This window comes from Chelonoidis abingdonii, chromosome 8, assembly GCF_003597395.2.
Source record: "Chelonoidis abingdonii isolate Lonesome George chromosome 8, CheloAbing_2.0, whole genome shotgun sequence".
Taxonomy (NCBI): Eukaryota; Metazoa; Chordata; order Testudines; family Testudinidae; genus Chelonoidis; species Chelonoidis abingdonii.
In genome coordinates, this window is record NC_133776.1 from 25,386,564 (window position 1) to 25,410,622 (window position 24,059).

Below are 24,059 nucleotides of genomic sequence, written 5' to 3' on the forward strand. Positions count from 1 at the left end.
CCCCAGGAGCTTGCTCTTTAGGCTTTTTCTCCGGATTGTACCATCAGCTTTCACGCCCACCATTTAAAGCAAGGTTTAGCCCAACCCACAATACAAAATATCACTGACTGGCATTTTGTGTTGGTTTGTCTTAAAACAAAGCTTGAAATTTTGAAGAATTCACAGTTGTTTTAAGAAGGAAAAAAAGAAAACAAAACCAAAAAAATCTCCATTTTACAAGTCACTCCAACTATGGTCCTTGAATGTCAAATGTAATAGTTTTGTTATTCTTTATCCACAAGTATTTCCACTATCAAAGAATAAGGGAAAGGGTTAGTTTGCAGAGAATGCTGCTGTTTCTTCATGTAGCAATGCAGCAATAAAATTAACAATTTAGGAACGTAGGCATACGAGGGTTGTGTAATACACTGGAATATTTGTAAGGAATCCTGAAGGGAATGATTTTGTGATCTAAGCATCAAATAGATTTTAATCTCCTCAGGACATGGTGGGGTTTTTTTAGTTTGTTTGTGGGTTTCTTGGTCATTCAAAGAAGTGGACAGACTACTGGCACTCAGCAAATAAATCTGAAGTTCATAGTGCCACTGGAACTAGCAGTTCAAATCCTGGCAGGACTCTGCATAAGTTACGTTTCAGGAGTACTGGCAACACAGTCCATTTGGACTGTGACCTTTGAGATTGAATGCTAGACAATTGATATATTTTCTCAAACATAGATTCGATTATTGAGACATTTTACAGAGCAGTTTTACAGCTATATGCCTAGAGAAAATACTTAATTCATTCTAAAGGGAAGATGCATGATCAAATGTTCCATGCTCATTTATGCTATTGGCGCTGACAGCAAGCACTTAAGATTGCATGTGGAAATGTGTCTCATGAGCAAAAGCATTTCAACTACCCTTTTCTTTTTTTTTTTAGAGGGGCAATTTATATGCAGTACTGAATTTTCAAATTAGGAAGAGCATAGGCTGATCACTATTGTAATACAGTCATAAAAGAGAAATAGAGTTTGAGGATTCATAAAACAGTATAGGTCCATCAGCTACAGTTTGTTTTTTATATTTAAACAAATGCCGTAAGTATAAATGTAACGCTCTTCTCTGAAGGAATTTCACATGAGAAGCTAGAGAATAATGTTATTGTCACAGTAAAGGCAAGACTAAATTCAAACCTCATATTTCACTGTAAAGTTTAGGACAAGTCTATTCTCCCCTTTGAACTTTACACCCCATCCTCCCACTGATCTTAGGAGTTAGGCACAATCATCAGTGACCACTTTAAATGTATCTCACACAATATTTTGAAGGGAGGCAGTGCATGGCCTCATAGAGATGCTTTCTTGCTCCTGGACCTTTCTCTAGCAAGTGGTTCAGGACTCAAGGACAGTAATTTCATCTTTTTTGCTCTTGCCTCCCCTCACCCCTAGCTCCAAAATGGACCACCCACTCAAATGCAATTCCTGCTCTGAAGCCCCACAAAATAAATTACACACACATTCGAACAAGTAACATATTGTATATTTTTTTATTTGTGGATAAAAATTAAGGCTCACAGTACTTGATATCATTTCACAAGCAGAAAAATGTTAAAAAAATTGAGAATGATGGGAAATACCTCACCCCCCCAATACAAATTCCTTTTAAAATGTTGACATGTCTCACTGAAGACCTGAGGTGAACAAGTTGTACAGGGCAGCTACACTTCTGTTTTTAGTAAGCCATATACTAAATTTACTTATCATCTAATGTAAAAAATATGCTATTCTCCCTTTGCATCTGGCTGTACTACATATGTCGACTCCATAAAGTACATTCAAGAACTGCTGGGATGGCAATTGATGTCAACCTCACTAAGAATAAGCCAACATTTCCCAAATGTATAGTATGGGTATTGAACAAAATGGGTGGGAGATATTTTAAGACCTAGGAATCTTATTGAAATAAGACATTCTGTTCATAATGCAATACTTTATATACCCTAAATATATTCTAATATTCATTTTTCTAGTAAAAAAGATGTCCCTAAAAATATGGGGTATGTCAAGCTCCGCTTTATTAATAGAGACCTGAAAGCAATCTACTATGGTGTAGATCAGATATGATGAAAATATATACATCAAACTTCAATAGACACACTGTATACGTGTATATACTATAACCATAGTTAAGATGCAACTCCTATGACAATTTGACTTAAGTATCCAATGTGCACCACATATGAAAAATGTTCTTCCTGAATGTATGTATGTTGCAGTCAACAGAGTACAATTTATTTAACCCTCTGGATGCTATGGCCAGACTGTGTACTGTATCTTCTTTTGAGTTACATCATAACTATGAGACTATATACTCCATATCTATTTACATGGATGCCAACTAAATAAATGTCTTAGAAGAAGAGTTAGAAAAATGCCAAAATTCTAAGAGTTAAAGAGATGCCCTCTAATTTCGGTAACAAGCTTTAGTGCTTCATTCCCCATTTCCTCTCCCCTCTCTTTGCTCTCAAGGTCTAATTTGGAATATTCGCAGAACTGGTGACGCAACAAAGGCTATATAGTTATATTTAGAGAATATTAAGTATCTCTACAGCTCACTGAAATGAAACTGCCCGTATCTACTTGAGTGTGTCATTTATGTATTGTACATCTCTACATTCATGAAAATAACTATCCTCCGTACAGTTATGACAAAAAATTAAAAATATAGTATTAAGGCCATAATTTCATCAGGGAGTTTTGTTAAAATCGAACTATGGAAGAGGAGTTAAAATGGCTGTTTTCAAGAGGACTGAAAGATGGAATATTTTTCTGTCCCAATGAATACTTGTTAACTTTTGGTCATAAAAGTTACTCTAATTGTAAGGTTTTACAGCTCATAGTCCAATAGTAAGACTGCATTATATATAATAGCAATACTTCACTTACATAGCACTTTTCATCCAAAGAGCTCATACAGCTCTACAAGGATGGGTATGGTAATTATCCTCATTTTACAAATGGGAAAACTGAGGCACATCGAGGTTAAGGTTACATGACTTCCCAAGGTGTCAAAGCAGGAGAGTTAGGATTGGAAACAGGTCTCCTGACTTCCCGTCATGTGCTCTAGCCACTAGAGCCTTCTGCCTCCCTACCACTAACAACATTTCTACACTGTGAGATGTTCATTAAACTTTTCAAAAAGCTGGAAGATGCTTCTGGACAATATCTCACCCCATAACTAAGATACATAACTCCCAAGTGGCATAGGTAGAAGTATTATGACACTAAGAAGTGATTAATTAAACTAAACTTTTATAGTATAAGCTTATGCAGTAGTACTAAAAATAAAAAACACGTGGAATCAAATGGTGGTCAGCTTGTTAAAATAAATGTTTATCAGCCACTATTCCAGTTAAAAAAAAAATCTATGTAATGGAAAAATAAGTGATCAGAGACAGCTCTGAACTACCCCACTTTATAACAGATATAAGGTAATTTCACAGCTGAATGAAATACAGTTTCAAAAATGGACATAATGAAAAGAATGAATCTGGATACATAATTAAGGTTCCAACTGTGCAAGTATCTAGTAAAGCTGCTCAGGTGAGAACATTTAACTGTTACAAGAATAACACTTCAAGGACTGTAGTTATATGAGATTCCCAAATTCCTTAGGTGGCTGGAAATACTTGGCCTTTGGCCTCAACATACTAGAGAAATATGGGCAGTCCAATATAACTATATCCCTTCTTGTGAGTTACCCCTTACTTAAATAGTAAACAGCAATATACAAATGACTGAAGTAATTTGTATTGTGCTTGGCTAAGTCACCTCTGATGACAACTAGCTACTCAAAGAGCATAACAATCTTAAAATCAAACTAAGTACAACACACACAAATACTTCCCCTGGGAAAGGAAATCTCTATACTTGGTAGGCGTTTACTGTATAAACAAAAATGCAGGGACAGGAGGTGGGATGGGATGGGCTGTTGTGCAGGAGTTTAAAAAACAGCAAAACTGAACTAGGTCACACTAACTAGAACTGATAGTTCTGATGCAACGAGCTACTCAAACTTCACTCCCACTGTTACCATTGCATCAGAGTCCCCAGAGTATATTCTGCCTTATATTTTATACTACCAGACACCATTAAATGTATATTGAAGCTTGATGAGAAACATAGATGTACGTGTTTGTTGTCCACGTACATTCTCAATCTGTCAAGAGAAAGTGATGTAAGAGGGAGTGAGCAGAAAAAGGAAGATGAAAGGACATTTCATATTATTTTAGCATCAATCTTTCAGAATTCAGTGTTATTGCCATGGGCTAATACTTCCAACAATAAAGAACAGGCTTACCAGTACACAGCAAACAGATACACATTAATTCCACAACTCAACAGTACCCACTACTCCATTTGGCAAAATATTTATTTATAATAAATCTGTTCAAAAGCAGTTGGTCATATTAATTATTCATTTTACATTTTTAGGCTGTAACAATGATTTTGGTAAAAGTAAATAAACTGTCTCTTTTTACACAGTGTACAAAAACAGAGACATTGAAATGACAGTAACAATAAAACACATGAAAACAGGAAGAATCAGTAAAGACAAAAGGCAAAAGCAATATGAATCTGTCTGCGCACAGGCAATGCTGCCATGATTATTTACCCGTACAAATCCTCAGCCCCACTTATAGTTATCCCCAACATAGCTCTTAACTGCAGATTTATGCTCCAGGAGAGGAATCAGATGTTATGTAGCAGCTCCAGTCACTCTTTTCACAGTACTGCATGTCAACACTGGGAATGGTTTCTGATATAATTTAAACTGCACACAGTACTTCAATAGAAAAAAAACAAATTGTTACTCCCATTCAGTAGTCCCTGGTGGCTTTGATGTCAAGTCATACATCACCCGAGAAATGCCAGGAATCTTCTTAATCTCTGTCACCATCTTCAACACAACCTATGATGAAAAGGAAAAAAGCACGAGACATGATTTACTTTGGAAAAACTGCATACTACAAAAATGGAAATATTTAAAAGAAAGTTCTTTACCATAGTAGTCTTGAGGCAAACAGAAAAATCAACAAATACTACAAGTACCTGACACCAATAAGAAAATACCAAAAAAAAAATAAAAAAAAAAATCCCTTACCTTTACTGACTTCCCCTGTTACAATTAGGACACCAATAAAAAAAAAGTAAGAGTCAAGTACAAAGCATTTTCTTTGACAAAATAAAATTATCTTAAAAATGTTCTTAATTTATAAAAATGAAGCAATCATACCAAATTTCAGTGCCTCATAAAATACTACAGCTAATAATTTCAAAAAAATTGGCGAAGTATAAAAATAAATATGTACTTAACATAAGCTCCACTCACACAAAAGTAACAGCCTGAATAAAAAGATGAACTTTAAATCATGCTCTGGACAAATGAAGTCTATAGGAACACCAGAGAAAGAATGTTCCAGAGAAAAAGTTTCTCTATTTAGAGCCTCCTGCCTTCCAGAGTTCAAAAACTAGTTATCGTCAGAAAGACTGCCCCAGAATGAGTATTGAATAATAACTTGTGGATCTGATAAGAAAGTCTCATCTTCCTTGCAAAAGAAGAAAGCTTGCCAAATAATTTCCACAACCTGAAGTGCACTGACAGCATAATTATATATTTTGTTCCAGTGTGTACTGTTTAGGGTGTACTGCAGAGTAATATACAAATCCATATGCCACAACACAATATTGCTATCCACAAGAAACTGGAATTTTAAATCAACTTTCAGTTACTGCCTTAGGTTTACATTTCTTCCACACATTCATTGCTATATTGTTTCAATGCTACTATTCAACATTATGAGACACCAAAGCGTTAAGGCACAAACATGCATTTAAGATGTAAAATTAGAAATTTAAACTCCCAGTTAAAATGAAGATCCCATGTGGGTACACTGGAATAGTTTACTATATTATGGTTACATTTTTAACTACCTATATTTTTAAAATCTATGACATAAAGACTTCCCTGAGCCAAGTCAAAGAATTTATAATCATATGTATTTATGCTACTCTGACCTGTGCAGGAATGATTTCCAAACACAAACTTTAAAAAGTGTGAATTAGGATTGAGACAATTAAAAATAGTAAACCCACTAAACTCAAAAGGTCAGATTTATACCATTCTTTACACATATCATATTTTTTTAAAAGCTTCAAAGTACATGAAAATGGTGGGAATGGCCAAAATTAGCAAAACAAGCGCCTAAGGTTGGGCTCCCAAACCTGTGTAAGCACCTCAATATAACGTCAGTTTTTTTGAACTGCTGAGCAAACCACAACTCCCACTGAAATCAATGACTTTTGAAAGTTGGGCTGCTTCTAAATATGGAAGTATTTAATTCTAGACCCTTGACAGGCTTGGAAGTTTTGGTGAATATTCTTAAGTAGTGTGATTTTTGACTATTGTTGCCTTGTTTTATCAGCCTGTCACAACATCCTTATGGGCTTATTCTATGGCAGGGTTCTCTTTAAGTATAGTACACTTACAAATCAAAATAGTAAACAGGAGTCAAGTATTACATAACATTTACAAAAGTTATCTTAAAGTTGTAAGTTATAAATCACCCAAAAACCAGACAATATGAAAATTATCTTGGGTTACCAGCTCACTCCAAAAAGAATTAACAATAAATAAATAAATAAATAGGAACAATTACCTCTTCTGGGATCTCACTGCCAGGAGTTGCTGCAATGCCTGTCATGAAGTCACTAGTGATAAAAGTTCGAATAACCACAGATCTCTGGCAGGAAGGTTGTTTCTGTAGGGGGTCTCGGTCAAAATGCAATGGTGTCAAAATTACTGGCATCTGGCTGATTTTTCCGGCATAACCTTAAGCAAAATGGTGATAAAAGCTTGAAATAATCACGTTGCCCTAAACATATTATTTTATTCCAAATTACGCGTAAGATATGCATGGTGATGGAATAAACCTTTTCATCACTTTAATACTGTAGACAGACAACACAATATACAATGAAATATATTGAAATGGACAAGAAGTTTTTTGAGTTATAGTTTTGGGACCTCCCCCTAAAAGATCATGTTGCCCCTGTAAAGGATCTTCATGACCATACTTTCATGCAATATTAATGATCTAGACATTTAAACTACCAGTATTGCCAAATATGGTAGGAGCCCTTTTTACAAAAAACAGGGAATGCAAAACTCATTCATAAAAATGGCTGACTTTCAGTGCAAATTATGCATATTGGGGGTATTATCCAAGCACCCCCCTGCTATTTTTCAGTATCAGATAAGAGGAGATATGACATGTCTGGCAGTGAGCTCAGGGAGGGTTTCTTCCTTTTAGCAGAGATTACTGAAAAATATTACAGAAGGCAAAATTCAGATTGAGTATCAGGAAGAGCTTCCATGTCGTGTTGTGAAACAGTAGTCAAAGAGTAGTAGTGGAAGCCTTGCAAAAAGAGGTTATTTACCTTGTATATTCCACCAAGAGCATGCTCCTGAGGCCAGAAGATTTTTACTAGCAATGTCAATTAGTCAGTCATCAAATCACTCTGATTAACAGCTTCCATGCAGAGAGGGATAGATCTTGCTCCCCCTTGTTTACTGATGTAGAAAACTGTTGTTGTGTAGTCTAACATCGTTGGAATGTGGTGGGTTTACAAGAGTGCTAGGAATTGTTGCAGGCCTTGCAGACTGCTTGCAATTCTAGGAGGTTTATGTGTGCATCCTGGGCTCCATGGGCGGAGTCCATGTCCCTTGCGCTGTATACTCTTTTGGATAGGCATCCCACCACAGCAGGGAAGCATATGTGATCAATGTTTTCTCAGGTGGGGGGACGAAAGCAGAGGAGCATCCATTTGTTCCTTGTTGCCCCATCAGCCTAGAGAATCTCACACTCTGTGAGGGAAGGAGTCTAACTTGTCCATACCCTGCATACACCAAACTTTTCTGTGAGTGTGTCATAAACAGATGGTAAATGGTAATGTCTCTTGTACCTGTAAAGGGTTAACTAGCTCAGTAAACCTGGAACACGTGACCAGAGGACCAATCAGGAGACAAGATACTTTCAAATCTCGGTGGAGGGAAGCCTTTGTCTGTGCTTTTTAGGTTTCTTCTTTGTTCTCTCTGGGTTCTGAGAGGGACCAGACATGTATACAGACTCTCCAATTTTCTGAAACAGCCTCTTCTGTTCCATTTAGTAAGTACCAGTTAGAAAGGCGGTTTAGTCTTTTGATTGTTTTCTTTTATTTGTGAAATGTGTATTTTGCTGAAGGAGTTTGTTTCTATCCCATGTTGCTGCAACTTGTATTTGTGCTGGGCGGGGAGGATTTTCTCTAGTGGTCTATAAGCTGAAAGGACCCTGATAACATGTTTCCATTTGATTTTTCAGAGGACCTTTTTACTTTTTTCTTTCTTTTATTAAAAGCTTTTTTTTTAAGAACCCTGATTAAAATTTTTTTTTTTTTATTTTCTTGGGTAAGACCAAGGGGAGGGGGTCTGCACTCACCGGGAATTGGTTGGGGAGAAAGGAGGAGAAGAGAGGGAGGAAAAGCCTGATTTCTCTCTTGGTGTTAGGATCCACTGTCTCTCTCTCAGGGAGAGTCCTCGGGGAGGGGAGAGAGGCAGAATTAAGGTGAATTTCCTCTCTGTGTAAGATTCAGGAGTTGAATATCAGGGATCATCCAGTGTTACACTGGGAGGGGGAACGGGAGGAAGGAAAGGAGGGGGGAATGGTTTATTATCCCTTTGTTGTGAGACCCAAGGGTTCTTGGGTTTGGGGTCCTCAGGGGAGGGTTTGGGGGCCAGAAAGTGTCCCAAAACACTATATTTTTGGGTGGTGGCAGCTCTACCATTTCTAAGCTAGTAATTAAGCTTAGAGGGGTTCATGCAGGTACCCCATCTTTCGGACGCTAAGGTTCAGAGTCAGGATACTACCTTGACAGGGTGACCCCTTTCACATAGCAAGCCTCTGAGTGCGACCTCCCCCCTTACAAATTAAAAAGGCCTTTTAAAATATATTTAACACCATTATAAATGCTGGAGGCAAAGCGGGGTTTGAGGTGGAGACTGACAGCTCGCAGTCCCCCGCATAACCTTATGACCCCCTGCAGGGTCCCAACCCCCAGTTTGAGAACCCCTGGCATACACTGTTGAAAGCCAAGGCTGCAGGCAACAAAGGCAGAGCCTCATCAAGGGCATCACACAGGTGCAGGAAGCCATGTGTCCTAGGGGGATGAGGCATGAATAGACTGACATCTATGGGCTCAGTCTGAGCTGGGAGACCAGATCTTTTATGGACTGAGGAAGATATTCCTTGACACCAACAGAGTTCAGTGTTGCTCCAATAAACTCTGTAGTCTGCGTGGGACATCTCTGTTTACACAAAGTCCTTGCAAAGAGCAGGGATGCTGCTGCTCTCTGTACCTCCAGCTGAAATCTCTCTATCACTAGGGAATCACTGAGGTTGGGGAAGACTGATGAACAGTGGTGCCAGAGTGAGCTGCCACTACTGAGAGCACTTTTATACTCTTGATGCTACTGCAAAGCCAAAGGGTAGTATCTGGTACTGCTGGTAGTTCGGACCTACAAGGGGTGGGATGTTTATATGGAAGTAGGTATCCTTCGGCTCAAGAGCTGTGAGCCAGTCGTCTGAGTCAACATTTCAGCGGTGATCCTTAGGATGGGTCTCTATCCTCCCTTTTTGTGGATGAGGAAATATTGTGAATAAAAACTCTTTCCCCAGTACTGAGGTGATACTACGTTAAAGCTCACTGATGGAGGAGGGAGCTTAACTCTTGAAAGAGCATCCTCTCTTAAGATCTCAGAAGACAGACAGGATAGGTGGTTTTGGAGGGAGAAGGAAGAGGAATTCTATGGTGTAGTTGGAATGAATGATGTTGAGAATTCACCTGTCTGTTATCATACACCAGGCTTAGGAGAAGCAGGTTAGTTGACCATCAAGTTGTGTATTAGGGTTTTTGGTCAACAGAAGTGGCATCTGGGGTAGTTTGCAGCTCTCAAAGGTCCAATCAATGGTATTTCTTTGTGGGAGTTTTGAGTTGGAATGAAGTGTATGTTTTCCCTGCTGAGGTTTCTGCTGTTTCAGCGGTGGTTCACAAGCCCTCTGGTGGCAGAAGGATACAAGTGCTGGTCTAGGCTTGTAAGATTATGACCTATATTTTCTTTTTGGAGATGTAGATCCCCATAGATCCCCAGAGAGTGGAGGGTTGCCTTGAGTCTTTCAATGAGTGTAAGGAATCACTGGTCTTCTCACTGTATAGGTTGTTACTGTCGAATGGCAAATTCTCTAGTGTAGCTTGGACTTATCTGGGGAATCCAGACGAGTGAAGCCATAATTTCCAATGGAGGAAAACGACCATTGCCACCAACTGGGAAGCTGTTTCTGCTGCATCAGCTGAGGCCTGGAGGATGTCCTGACAATCAATTTCTCCTTCTCAAAAAGAGCCTGAAACTATGTTCTAGCCCAGGGGTCGGCAACCTTTTAGAAGTGGTGAGCCGAGTCTTCATTTATTCACTCTAATTTAAGGTTTCACATGCCACTAATACATTTTAACGTTTTTTAGAAGGTCTCTCTCTATGTCTATATATTATATAATTAAACTAGTGTTGTATTGTAAAATAAACTGGGTTTTCAAAATGTTTAAGAAGCTTCATTTAAAATTAAATTAAAATGTTGATCTTATGCCATCAACCCACTCAGCCTGCTGCTGGTCTGGGGTTCTGTTCCCCTACGCCAGCAGCGGGGTGAGCGGGGCCTGCGGCCGGGACCCCGGCTGGCAAGGGTCCATCAGCCAGAACCCCAGACCAGCAGTGGGCTGTGCGCGGCTGGTGGCCAGGACCCAGAGGGCTGGGGGCAGAGGGCTGGAGTCAGGGCTGGGTATGTGGGGGGTGTAGGTGTCAGGGAGCGGGGGCACTGGGTATGGGTGGGGTGCCAGAGTCAGGCTAGGTTTGCGGGGTGGGGGGTGAAGGAGTCAAGCAGAGGGCTGAGTATGTATGAGGGAGTATACAGGGTTCAGGCAGGGTGTGGTGCGTGTGGAGGGGGGGGTCGGGGTCAGGCTCAGGGGAGAGTGCTGGGTGACTGCCCCCCTAAAAACTCTCAACCCGCGCTACTTGTCCCCTGACTACCTGTTCCTGGATCCCTGCCCCAACTGCCCCCCAGGACCCTACCCCCTATCTAAGCCTTCCTGTCCTTGTCCCCAGACTAACTCTACCTCCTACTCTCCCCTGACAGCCCCGACCCTTATCCCACACCCCAGCCCAGCCAGACCCCCGGGATCCCTGCCTATCCAACCACTCCCTGCCCCTGACAGGACCCCAAACTCCTGACCATCCAACCCCCCCCCCACTCCCTGCCTGCCCCAACCCCTTTCCACACCCCTGCCTCCTGACAAGACTCCCAGAACTCCCAACTCATACAACCCCCCAGCTCCTTATCCCCTGACCACCCCTTCGAGACGCCCCACCCTAACTCCCCCCCCCCGGACCCTCCTGCATCTGGTCCCCTGACCCTATTCACCCCTGCCTCCTCACAACCCCGGGACTCACATGCCCCATCCAACCCCCCCCCCACCCCTACCACCCACCCGGTATCCCAACCCCCCGCTCCCTGTCCTCACCCTTATCCAACCCCCCAGCCCTGGCCCCTTACCATGAGGCTCCACTCAGAGCTAGATACACTGCTTCGCGGGAGCACACAGCCCGCCCCTCCGGTTGAGCGGGGAGCATGTCTGTCTCCCCGCGGAGCCAAACGCTGCCCGTGGAGCGCGCAGGCCCAACCCCAGAGCGCTGCACGCGGCGGCATGGCTCCAGGGAAGGGGAGAAGGCGGGGAGGGGACGGCAGCTTGCTGCGCTCCAGCTCGGAGACGCGGACCCCGCGGCTTGCCTGCCGGGAGAGTGGGCTATTTGCCCCCTGTGTGCACGGCTATGCTTCTGTCCCTGCCCGCTGGGGAAGTGGAGGGCAGAGGAGAGCACGCTGGGCTGGGCAGTTTTTAGTGGCATGCTGGAGTCTGGCAGGCTCCCGGCCTGCCATTAAAAATGCTTCGAGTGCCGTCTTTGGCACACATGCCATAGCTTGCCGACGACCCGTTCTAGCCTCTTGAAGGAGCTTTACTGTGAATTCTGCAAATTCGGATTAATTGATGATATCATATTTAGAAATTAATGTGTGAAAACTGGCTATTTGAAATTGCAGGATGGTTGAAGAGAAAATTTTCCCCCTGAGGAGATCCAAATGGTCAGTCTCTTTATCAGAAGGAGTGCACCACAAAGCCGCTCAAGCAGCTGGCCCTGGGGACAGCCACACCAGCCACTGCTGGAGCAGCTCTGCAGCCAGCCATTCAGGCAGCCCCACAGCCAGCCACACGGGCTGCTGCTGGAGTGGCCCTGGGGCCAGTCACACTGGCCGCTGCTCGGGCAGCCCTGGGCAGCTGGCCCAGAGGACTGCCTGAGCAGAGGCCAATGCGGCTGGCCCCAGGGACTGCCTGAGCAGTGGTCCCAGAGATGGCTGGAGCAGCCATTGTTCGGCGGCCCCCAACAGCAGTCATGGAGCGGCTGAGCACTTGCTGCTTGGCAGCCCCCATCAGCTGGTGCCACTGGCCCCAACCCTCCCCCAGCAATGGGCTACCTGAGGCTCCCCCTTCCCCCAGCCCCCGCTAAGATTTAGTCAGGGATATTTATGGTATCAGTCATGGACAGGTCATGGGCCATGAATTTTTGTTTATTGCCTTGACCTGGCCATGACTTTTACTAAAAATACCCATTACTAAATCGTAACCTATTCATCACAAAGTGATTACATATGAATTAACCACAGCAATAGGTAACACAATCAGATGATTGCATAAGTTGATTGGATACATCAGGCAATCTTAGCTGCTCTAAGATGGCCTCATTAATGGGAAGTATCATCTTGAGAGGCCCTGCAATCTGTAGAATGTCCAGAAAGTTTGTGAGGGGTCTCTTGCACTTCCTCCAAGGGAGTCTGGAGTGTGTATGCAACCCTCCTAATAGGTCCTGAAACTGCATGAAATCATCAGGTGAAGAGGAGGCTAGTACAACTGCCTCATAAAGGGATGATCATGATATTCCAGTTGGAACCAGGATTACTGTCAGTTCCAGTTCTTCCTCCTCCAGTGGTTCTTGAAGTTGAGGTGCCTCTCTGGGAGGGAAAAGATGACGTGATTACTGATGGGCATGTAGATCCAGGATAATGCATGTATGGATCCCATGGTCCCCAGAAAGACCAATGAAAGGGGGTCAAACATCTGTTAGGGAGATTCCCCTGGCATAAGGCACTATCAGTCATGAAGAAGGTACCCTGTTTTATCAGGCCACGAGGAATCCTAGGAGACTCTGGACCCTCTCTTTGGGCTAACATCTATCCTGGTGGGGAAGACAATACTCCCAAAATAACATTTGATTTCTGAGGGAAATTAGGCTCAAATTCTAAGGGCGGTAGAAGATACAGGAGTGCAGCTCTCTCTCTTGTGCCATTCCTGGACCTTTCGCAAGGATCAGGTAGGGGAGCAGTCGGGTCCAAAAGAGGATAAAAATATCATCAGGAATAGTGTATATGTGCCCAGACGCATGTGGGTGCAGACAGGAGCGGCGCCAGGGTTTCTGACGCCCTAGGCGGACGGCCGTTTCGCCGCCCCCCCCACATAACACAGAGTGCTGCATATGCGGCCCACAATGGTAAGTAGGTTGAGATCCACTGTGCTAGGCTCAGATTGGGGCCTCATTACACAATCAATATGAAATTTCCTATATCTGTAGTCACATGATTGGTGAAGCTATGGAAGGATTGGCGAATAGCACACTTCAAAAGAGACACGAGTTCCTCTGAGGCAGTAGAGACATTTCTGATAGTTGTCACTGACCAGAAAAGTCCAGAGGCAGGAAATACAGTTTTTGAATCCTGGGATGTTAGGCATAATAGTTGCCCCATGCAGAGCAAAGGGAAGGACACATCAACGCCTTATTTAATTTAACTAGCTAAACACTAAAAGCTATCTAAATATGTCAAATTTATTTATATTATTTACAGGAAAATGCTGAAGGATTAACAGTGGAAACTGAAGGGTTCCATCTCAGATCATGAGGCCACAGAAAGGAACAGGGGATGCTCTTAGTCTGCACCACACCTCATACCCTTGATCTGAAACATAAGGTAATGAGCATAGGCATGGACAAATGGAAATTGCTAGCAAAATTCTTCTGATCTCATTCGCACGGAGCACACGTGTACCCATAGTGGAATACAAATAGGGACTATCAATTGAAGAACAACATTTAGGACCAGACTGGACAAAACGCTAGAAAACAAAGAGTAGGAAACAATTCTGCATTGTACGTAGACAGAACTACATAAAGATGTGAATAAACTGTTACGCTCTCCAGTCTGTCATTGGGATTCTTTGGGCCAGAGGGGCCTTATCCAGTTTGACTTGCATAACACAAGCCACAGAATGCCACTTAGTAATTCCTACATCAAACTTAACTTCTGAATGAACAAGAAATGTATCTTTTAGCAAGACACTCAGTCTTGAAACACTGAGAAGCCACTTCATCCTTTGGCAAAGGGTTACAATGGTTCCTTGTACAGCTTATTTCCAATGTCAATTAATCTAGCTTCAACTTCCAGCCAAAGGTTCTTGTAATGCCTTTGTCTGCTAAATCAAAGAGAGACCATTAATATCTCTTCTCTCCATTTAGGTACTCGTTGTCCCTGATCAAGTCACCTCTTACCCATCTCTTAGATAAACTACATGAATTGAGCTCAAATCTCTCACCATGAAAACGTAATGGTTTTTCACACTAATTCACTGAAAGATTTTGCAGTTTCTCATATTTACATTCTTTGAGTAGAGACAATCTGAAATTGGCTTCTCTCCAAGAATTTATCATCTAAGTGCTTGCCATTAGTGAATCAGACTGGTAAGATCTGTTTAACAACTACTTAACATAGGCAAGATATACACTGTCATAAAGGTGTGTAATCACATTATCATGATTTATAGTCACATTTTGTCTTTTAATTCTTAATTCATCTTCGTTAAACATTTTCAGACCCATCGAAGTCACTTAGGAGCCCATGTCCCATTTTCAAAAGTGACAAACACTGAAAGTCAATAGGACATAAGAGCATAAGTCATTTAAGTGCTTTTGAAAATGTTACCCTTTATGTTTTGCTACTGCTGGGTTTGGGGTTTCAATGGTTTTTTAACTTTGCAAACAAAAAGGAGTCAAAGTCTTATTCCTCAGTAACTTGATTTGCAAATAATAGAAGAAAAAATATTTAGGTGAATTTGATTAATGGTCTCTCATACACTTACCATGAACCTCTCAAGCTCTCATATGTAACTAAGCAGTGAGCTATATTAGAACTTAACTGAACCTATACATTATCATATTCTCAGACTCGGTCTATAGTTTAGGCAGTAGAGGAAATTAAACCATTTTCTCAGTGGGGCAAGTGTTTAAAGTGTTACTGTGCACAGGCTTGCAGTTGTTGGTTTTAACATTTCACAGTTTTAACTTGCAAATGCAGTTTAGCCTTTTTATTGTAAAGTTAAAATTTAAAAAAACTTGGTTGCAGATGGTTTGAGCATCTCTGTAGGTCTGGCTTATTCTTGATGAGCTTCCTTGTTCTCACACAACAAAATGATCTTGGAAGAAATCTGGAGGTTTTTCTTTACACAGTTCATTTACTCCCGGTAAACACAGATGATTCTCCTGTCTATATAAATCATTATTCAGCAATTTATTTGGAAGTCTTCTATTTGAAAGCCCATTTAGGAGTTACCTAGCTGTCATTCTTTTCTGTTTTAACCAAGTCGATTCTAATTTCTTGAGATGATATTGAAAACTTCTTAGCACATTCAGCCCACTCTTCACTATTAAGCAATCTCTTCATACTAATTTTTTGCTTCTCAAGCCCTCAAAGAAGACAGGAAAAACTACTGTAAGTTCAGATGACACGTAATCTTTTTTTTTGCTCTAAGCAGGTCTGGCTACACTTATTCAGAGGTTTCCATTGTTTAATATTTTAAATTATCTCTCAAATATTTAATGTTTGGTTAAGGAATGAATATCACTACAAGTGAAAATAGTAAGAACCTCATATGTAATTTCATAACATTGTGATTCATGCACACAATTCCACAGAGAAATGGGAAGTGCTAGAGGAAGAAACTGTTACCAGACAAACAAAGGATGAATTCATAATCAGGCATTATGTAGTGTCAGAAAATTACTTTCTGAAGTGATTTCTGAAGAGTAATAATATTAAATACCCTCTAAATTTTACTCTTTTTGGACAACATTTAGTGACTCATGCCATTCATCTCAGGATTTAAAATAAGGCTTCCACCACATTACATAGTGATTTTTTGAAGATACACAGCAAAATTTTTGGATAGTCCGGTTCTAAATCTGTAACTACATATTGATTTAAGAATTACAAGCATTTTGCGACAAGCACAAGCTAATGTATCCAGGACAAACACTTACCAGACTCCCTGAGAATATTATGAGCCTCAAAATCAGCTTGGCGTAAAGTGCTGAGGACTCCGGTCGTCAGGAAAGTGGGTGTAACATCTGTAGGAGGTTCTTTGACTGGTGGACCGAACACATAGACAACTCTAGGAAGATAAAGTAAATTGTAGAAAAATACATTTTATGTCTAAAGAATTAAGTAGGTTGCTTGGAGAGTGTATCTTTATTGTTGCAATGCTGCACATGAGACCCAGAAACTATCAGAGTATGAATTTTTAACCATGGCCCTCATCCAATACGTTGAGTTTAAAAAGAGAGAAGACATTTCAACTGGATATATTCTGTAAACCTGATGTACCTTTTATTTTTTATTTTTGGAACTCAAAAGGTATTTACTTTTATTTATTTTGATTTCCTATATACAGTCCCAATACCTCCAGGCTTGCTTTTTCCTTTCAACTAAACAAAAATGCCCATTCATTGATGTTTCTTAGAGGGTTTTTCACTTTTCTACTGATGACAGTGAAAGTTCATACTGTTCCAATAATATTTAATAAGAATTCTGCATTTGCATTCTTTCTGCTTCTCCTGGAATCTCCTTTAAAAGAGATCAAAGCCTTCTTAAGGAGGCTAACCTCAGTCTGAGAAATAAACTGTGAATACATGGCTCTATCGCTATTTATAAATCTCCGGTGGCTTATTATATTAATAATTCATCTTCTGAATTCAAGCTGTGTATTCACTCCAGCTTCATCTTTTTATCTAACTGTACTTTGTACTGTACCAAAAAATACGACATGAAGCTGTTCGGATTCATGAATACAGAAGAAACTTCAGTTACTTCACACTATTTAATTAAACAACAAATCCCTCATACACAGAGCTGCTGCAACAAGAAATGGGAGATTGCACTACTGCAGATTATAAAGACACTCCCCCTTCCAATGTATGTGACAATTTAAATTTCAGTAGCAAAACTATGCAAGTTAGGATGTACAATAGACTCTTTTTTCTTGCTTGCTCTAGAGTTAGGTGAAATATAGGATAAAGGACTGATGGACAGGACAAATTAATACATCTTTAGTATATGATATAATTTGACACTGTAAAGTGGACTTATATCCCTGACATGCCGAACAAAGAAGTACTAAACATAAATCTGCCATTCCAAACTGACACTTGAAAAATAAAAAGAACCTCTCAAACAAGAGTCTATATTTATGACTAGGTTAGCTCAGAGATTCACACAGCAATAATCTTTCCTCATGGGATAGTTCCAAACTTCAGAGCTAAATTAGCTGAAAGCAATTTCTAATTTTTGCTTTAAATTTTTAAACACACTTTGTCTGAATGTACATGTAGACCTAAGCATTCATGTGTGCCAATGTGAATGCACATAATTTGTGGGCATAAACAAGTAAATAAAATGCAAGCACACTTGTGTCCAAATAAACTCAAATTATGGGCAATCATGCATTCTCTCAGTTAGTTATAGACTAAATCTGTGAAATTATGAGGTTGGAAAATTATTTTGATACACTACTCAAAAGTCAACTTCCTCCTCTCCCTTTAAAGCCTCTATAAACATAAAGAAGAAAGTTTGAGAAACATGCATGGGGCAGCATACAACACCCAGAGGCATAAGAAAACTAAACAGAACAGTAACATTCAGTTATGCTGTCTATAACAGAATAACATTACACACACACACAAAGATATTAAAAGGAACATTATGAAACTTGTAAATCGAACACTCAAAAGTTAGGAAGTGCCAGAATTAAGGTTGCTGCTGTGCATAAACATTATGAAATAGTATGTAATCACCACTATTTTTTCCACAGGAACCCTGCCTCATTCAGTTCATGTATTTTGTTTTCTTCTTGTAGTTCAGTGTGTGGCCTTATGCCTTATTTGTGGCACACTATTAAGACCTAAATATAGAATTATTAATTTCCTTTTTTATAGTGCTCATCACTCTAGTATTGCTTTATAAATATTAAATTTATCTTCTCTATATTAGTATTAAGAATACTTAATCTCTCGGAGCCTTAGTTCGCATTTTACAGATGCAGACTAAGGCTCCGAGAGATTAAGATAAACATTTACACTAATTTTTGTTTTTCTGGTTTGAGATGCCCAGGACCTGATTTTTCAGAATACTTAAAATGTTCAAAGCACAACTCCCATAGACTTCAGTTGCGGCTGTGAGCATTCAGCACTTCTGCATATCAGACCCCATGGTATCAAGTTGGGCAACCGAAAAGTGAGAAATAAATTAGCGACCCACTGTGAAAGGTTTTGTTTATGTGATTTACTCAGCATCACACAGGAACTCTGTGGCAGACGTAGGGCGAAAACCCAGTTCTTCAGAGGCACATTCAATTGCCTTAACCATGAGACAGTCCTTTCTTTTCCAGCAATCCCCAGCCCCACTTACTACCTACTAATGCAACAAGTGAAGGAGGGGTCCTACAAACAACAGCTTCTTTCATTGCATCACTCAGATTTATCCCCAGAGCAGGTCCATTCTATGCTCAGTCCCCCTCTTTCTTCCACAGCCTTGGATCCCTGTCACAGTCCGATTCTCCTTGCCTACCCAGTCCCAGTTTTATTCCTCGAGCTTCTCATCCAAGACCCAGTCTTCTTGCCCAGCCAGTCCTAGACAGTGACGCCAGTGGGGGAATCTGAGTCCCAGTTTCTTCTCCCCACACCTAGTTCCAGTCTCCTTTCCCAGAAAGTCCTAGGTCTCCCTCTCTCACCTGAACTCCTTGTCCCACCAACTCCAGTTCCCTCACCATGACTTCATCTGACCCATCTCCCCCCAAGCTCCAGGCTCTGTCCTAGTAACCCCAGCACAATTCTCTCCTCATCCCCCTGCTCTAGTCTCCTCCCTCCCTGGCTCTCTCTCCCAGTCTGTTTGCTGAGTCACTTGCACCTTTCCACTTGCCCTCTAACTCCTTGTCAAGAGCTCCTCCCTATCCCCTCCTACTGATTCCCAGTCTCACCACAGGTCCTCATCCAATCTCAGTTTCCTCCCCCCTCACCCCTCAAACTGGCTCCCAGCCCTCCCCCACCCCATTTCTCTCACCAGATTCCAGTCCCAGTGTCATGCAATATTAACAACAGGCAGTGCTACCAGGTTAATTACAATATCATATACAGGAGGAGCACCAAAGGATATTTTTTCCTTTCAAGCCACAACTATTTAAACTATTAACTTAAATGGCAGACCTGCTATATTGCCTTGTATAGATTTCTATAGTAATGTGCTCCTAGATCTTCCACAGGCACTTTCTGATTAACTCCATCTATTTATCACTGATTTAAGTTTCAGACTACACAGAGAAACATGTCTTCAGACACTAAAAGGGCTATTTAACAGAGGTAGTTTTCTAACAGAGGTGGAACAAGCTGGATTATTCAGATTGCTTACACTAACTAGTCCTATTTAAGTCAATGGGAGTTTTACAGGTGACGTCAATGACAGGTGAGTTAGGACAACTCAAGAGATCTTCTAAATCCCAGCCCAATAAATCTGTTCGTTGTTTGGAGCAGCCATGCAAGACAGTAGGTTGCCCAGAAGAATGAGGTCTTGTACAAGTACTACTGTATTTTGTCCTATCAAGTGACCATCAAATGGAGAGAAAACTCATTGACATGTATTTCCAGTTTGTGCGTCTTTGGAATAACTACACATCAGAATTCGTTAGGTAGTGGTGACAAATAAATCTCAAAGTACATTTTATGAAGGCCATAACATTTAAAGGAAAACTTAGTTAAACTAGCTACCTAGTCTAATTTCTGCATTCTATGCACAAGAATTATTAGTAAGCAGATTGCCAAAAACAAAGGTAATTGCCTATCAAATTGAGAATGTATACCTGTTAATGTTGTGGCACATTCGTGGTATGAGCCTGGATAGGAACATAAGAGACTCCCAGTGTGGGGCATCTTTACTGGAGATCCCACATACATAGCTATATGAGCGACAGTCACCCTGGGAAGTAACAGAAAGTGAACGGATATCTCTTAAACAATGAACATATAAAACAATATCTAGTACTTTCCCTATTTATTTTGTAGCAGTTAGAGAACTAAACTTTAGTCAACAAATCAACATTTGATTAATGGTTATAAGCCTAGTGAAATCAGTGTGACTGCACAGATATAGCTGAGGGCAGAACTTGACCCTACATCTTTAATTTGCCTTGTAATTCCTGGGTTCTGGAAGGGCCTCTGAACAGTGAACTTAAATAACAAATACTCAGCAAAATTGTGGCACTCTACAAAAGTTTAAAAAGACAACATTTCAGTCTCAGCTTCCAGCACTGTCATCTATTTAAATTAGATCTTTGACACTTGTTTTAAAAATTCAACCTCATTCTATCAAAAATGCCAAAAAACTACAAAATATCTTAATACCAAAAAACATAACCAATGCCATCTAACAGAGCTTAACAAAAGATTTGCCAAATATAGCAAAGCACACCTCCTGCCACTAAATTTAAGAAACCCGCCATGCATAATACTCTAAGAACAGCCTATCAAAATGGAAGAAGGCATTTAGCTTGCTATGTCTGCACTTCTGTTTTGGTAATAAGTAAAAATTAATTTAAATAAAAATAACTTATTTTTAAAAACTCATTGGCTTTAGAAGAGCACTTACAAGGATATCCATACCTGCTACACTAATGCAGAAAACACTTCCATTTAAATCAAGCAACCAAGTCATTGTACCTTGTGAATTTGATATCAACAGAACTAATAAGAATGGATACAATCGGAGACGTCAGTACGCCGCCAGTCACAAAACAATGTCAAGAGAACCCCTGCAGTTTCATGTCAACAATATAAATTATATTTTGGAGATTTCAATATTGTATTATATTCCTACTGTCCACAAAATGAATTTTATTTTCACAAAAATATGTTTTAAAGGTAAGCTGTTTAGTGCCAATGCCCTTGTTTTTCGGGTATTCTTTTTAATTACAATGAGCATATAAATGGGTTGGATTGGCAGTATGAATCTTTTGGCACAGCATCTGATGGGTATTATTGAATCATAAGGACCTCATACAACTGAATAGTCACCTTTGTAAGGTCTGGGATAACCTTCCTGAGGACCTAAGATTACCGGAAGGCCCACACAACAGCAAAAATAAGTTAAAAATAGAAGTGATACGTCTTGTGGATTCTCCTTTAATTTTATTTTTTTGGTCCATGGTATTTTCTTTATTTTTCTTACAGCATAATTACTGATTATACTATATTGCATACTTCTGTATTCAGCATAAGCAATCTTCGACACCTCCACAGAACCACTCCACTAACCTGCACTCCCACAGTTTTGATTGGCAGCAAGAAGGCATTCAGTGAATGTAGGCTTGTGATCTGCATCAGCTTCTCCTGGTCCTCTTCAGTTGTGCATGCTTTGACCCTTTGTAACAGAGTGTGTGGCTGTGCAAGGGGGCGGAAAAACACTTTTCATAATTTTTGTAAAAAGACACATTCAGATAAAATTTATAAATGATTATGCAGCCAAATGTTTATGTTCACTTTACATTTATGACAGCTTTATTCACTGTAGAGCGATTTGCAGTATGGTTTTCAATTAACAAAGTTTAAGCATTATGAGGAGCACTACAATCTATGAGTCTCTGTTCTGGTAACCAGAATGCATACATGCTTAGCAGGTTTGAGTCACAGCTCTCCAGAAGCAACAGATTAACTTGTTTTTCTTTCTAGGTTTGCTCTCTAAAGGTATCATTTACTGAGGTTTCCATTTATGCTATTTCTTCCCAATGCACAAGACAGAAGCACCCTCATAATGGAAGCAGATCTGTACATAACTTTCGGACTCCACTTATACTGATGATCAGGTAATTCTTCAGCAACTTATGGACAGGTGTGATGAACACACTGCTCTTAGTGCAACTCCTGATAGCTAATTTGTAGCCTTTTTCAGCTAGAAAGAAGCAGCAGCTGAGGTTATCATTAAGGTAATGGCTGCAAACAGAGGGAAATGATCCACTACTAATTTACTTGGGTGCTCAGAATTCCTGCTTATGACATCTCACAAGTATATCAAACCCTTATTTCTCACATTATGATCTAGCTGTCCAATGACAGTTCATGCAGGCAAACCTAGAAGATTTCAACTATTTTGAGGAGCCACAGCTATTTTCTACTAATATTATATGGCTGGAAACAGTCTCAAAAGTCCTCTTAGCGTAGTAATTTTTAGATAGTTCTAGCTAGAACAACTCATTCTGCTGCTGTAGAGTAGTACACAATCAACTTTTCTTTTACCAAAAAGACAACATCTACATGCGGTTTTGTTATAGCACCAATAATGCTATCTGACTACACAGAAAATCTTCAAGTTCACACAAATTAAGTATCAAACAGCAGTTCTCAAACAAAGCAGCAATACTACTTCTAACAGTTACATTTTAATATACTATAAATCTCACTGTAATTCACCAAGGAATTAGTTTTCATATTTCTTTCATGTTATTGGTTCCCATGAAACCCACGTTCTTCAGTTCCAATAATATTTAATTACCTTTTTAACACTTGCAGAAAAATCTGCTACTATTTTCAAAATGTTGTTAGTTTCAGGGAAGTCTTTGCAAACATAAGGTTCTTCAGCACATATTACTCTGATTGCTAGGCCAGGACCTGAAATGCAAAGTTAGAACAGGATTACAGTAAAGAATGTGCAAGTGAACAGTCACATTTAAAACGTATTAAACGAATCTTAGAAGAGAAAGCTTTATCACTAAGTATAGTTTGTTCACTTTGCTATTATATCTACCATAATAGTTAGCTTAACAACATTTCTACCAAGATTGTACAATATACAATATCTGTTCTGAAGCAGCACTTTTGTTATTTAACTTGTATACTCAGACATCATTTATCTACATCCTAAATTGTATGGTTGTGTCAGGCAGTGGTTAGTGCCTCTGATGTTTTGCTACCAAAGAAAGAGAAAGGATTGTGATTACAGCAATGATGAGACAGTTGCCACTGCCACTTCCTGTTATACAACTTATATGCAAAAGTTGTGGAGATTTGACAAAAACATTACAATTACAAGTGTAACATATCACTGAATAATGCTGACAGTGGAACGGCCTTAAAAGCTGATTAACACAAAATTGCTTGTAATTTGGCTTGAAGCGTCCTAATGATATCTCTTGTAATAAAAGGACAGTGGTACTCCTAAACTAATTCATAGTTTTATACAGTGCTTGTGCTACTAATAGGCTGGTCTGTGCAAACTGCCAGATACTAGGCTGATTTGTGCCACCTGCCAGCTACTATCTACTTCAAGAATTATAGGACTACTTTTGTTCCTTGCATATTTTAAAAACAATGACATCCCTTTTAGGAGGGTTCAGTTTTCTCAGATACAATACAATTCTGAGGCTGTCTGGTCAAGAACTGTTGCTATCTCTTATAGCCCCTCATTTCTACTAAAAGATAAATTGGTGCTGGGAAGGAATAACTTATATTAGTGTTCCAAGC

At 40.1% G+C, this 24,059-nt stretch overlaps 1 protein-coding gene across 1 annotated transcript in view; it reads right to left on the reverse strand.

The window, feature by feature from the left end:
- Positions 1-1,508: 1,508 nt before the first annotated feature.
- The window catches only part of GMPS (guanine monophosphate synthase), a 72,407-nt gene continuing 49,856 nt past the window's right edge, over positions 1,509-24,059 (reverse strand). Inside the window, exons 11-16 of the mRNA XM_032787410.2 lie at positions 23,092-23,207; positions 21,858-21,983; positions 20,408-20,523; positions 16,542-16,672; positions 6,700-6,872; positions 1,509-4,952 (exon numbers count right to left, since the gene is read on the reverse strand). Of these exons, the coding sequence (XP_032643301.1) occupies positions 4,851-4,952; positions 6,700-6,872; positions 16,542-16,672; positions 20,408-20,523; positions 21,858-21,983; positions 23,092-23,207 (764 nt within the window). The 3' untranslated portion in view covers positions 1,509-4,850. The remainder of the gene's footprint in view (positions 4,953-6,699; positions 6,873-16,541; positions 16,673-20,407; positions 20,524-21,857; positions 21,984-23,091; positions 23,208-24,059) is intronic.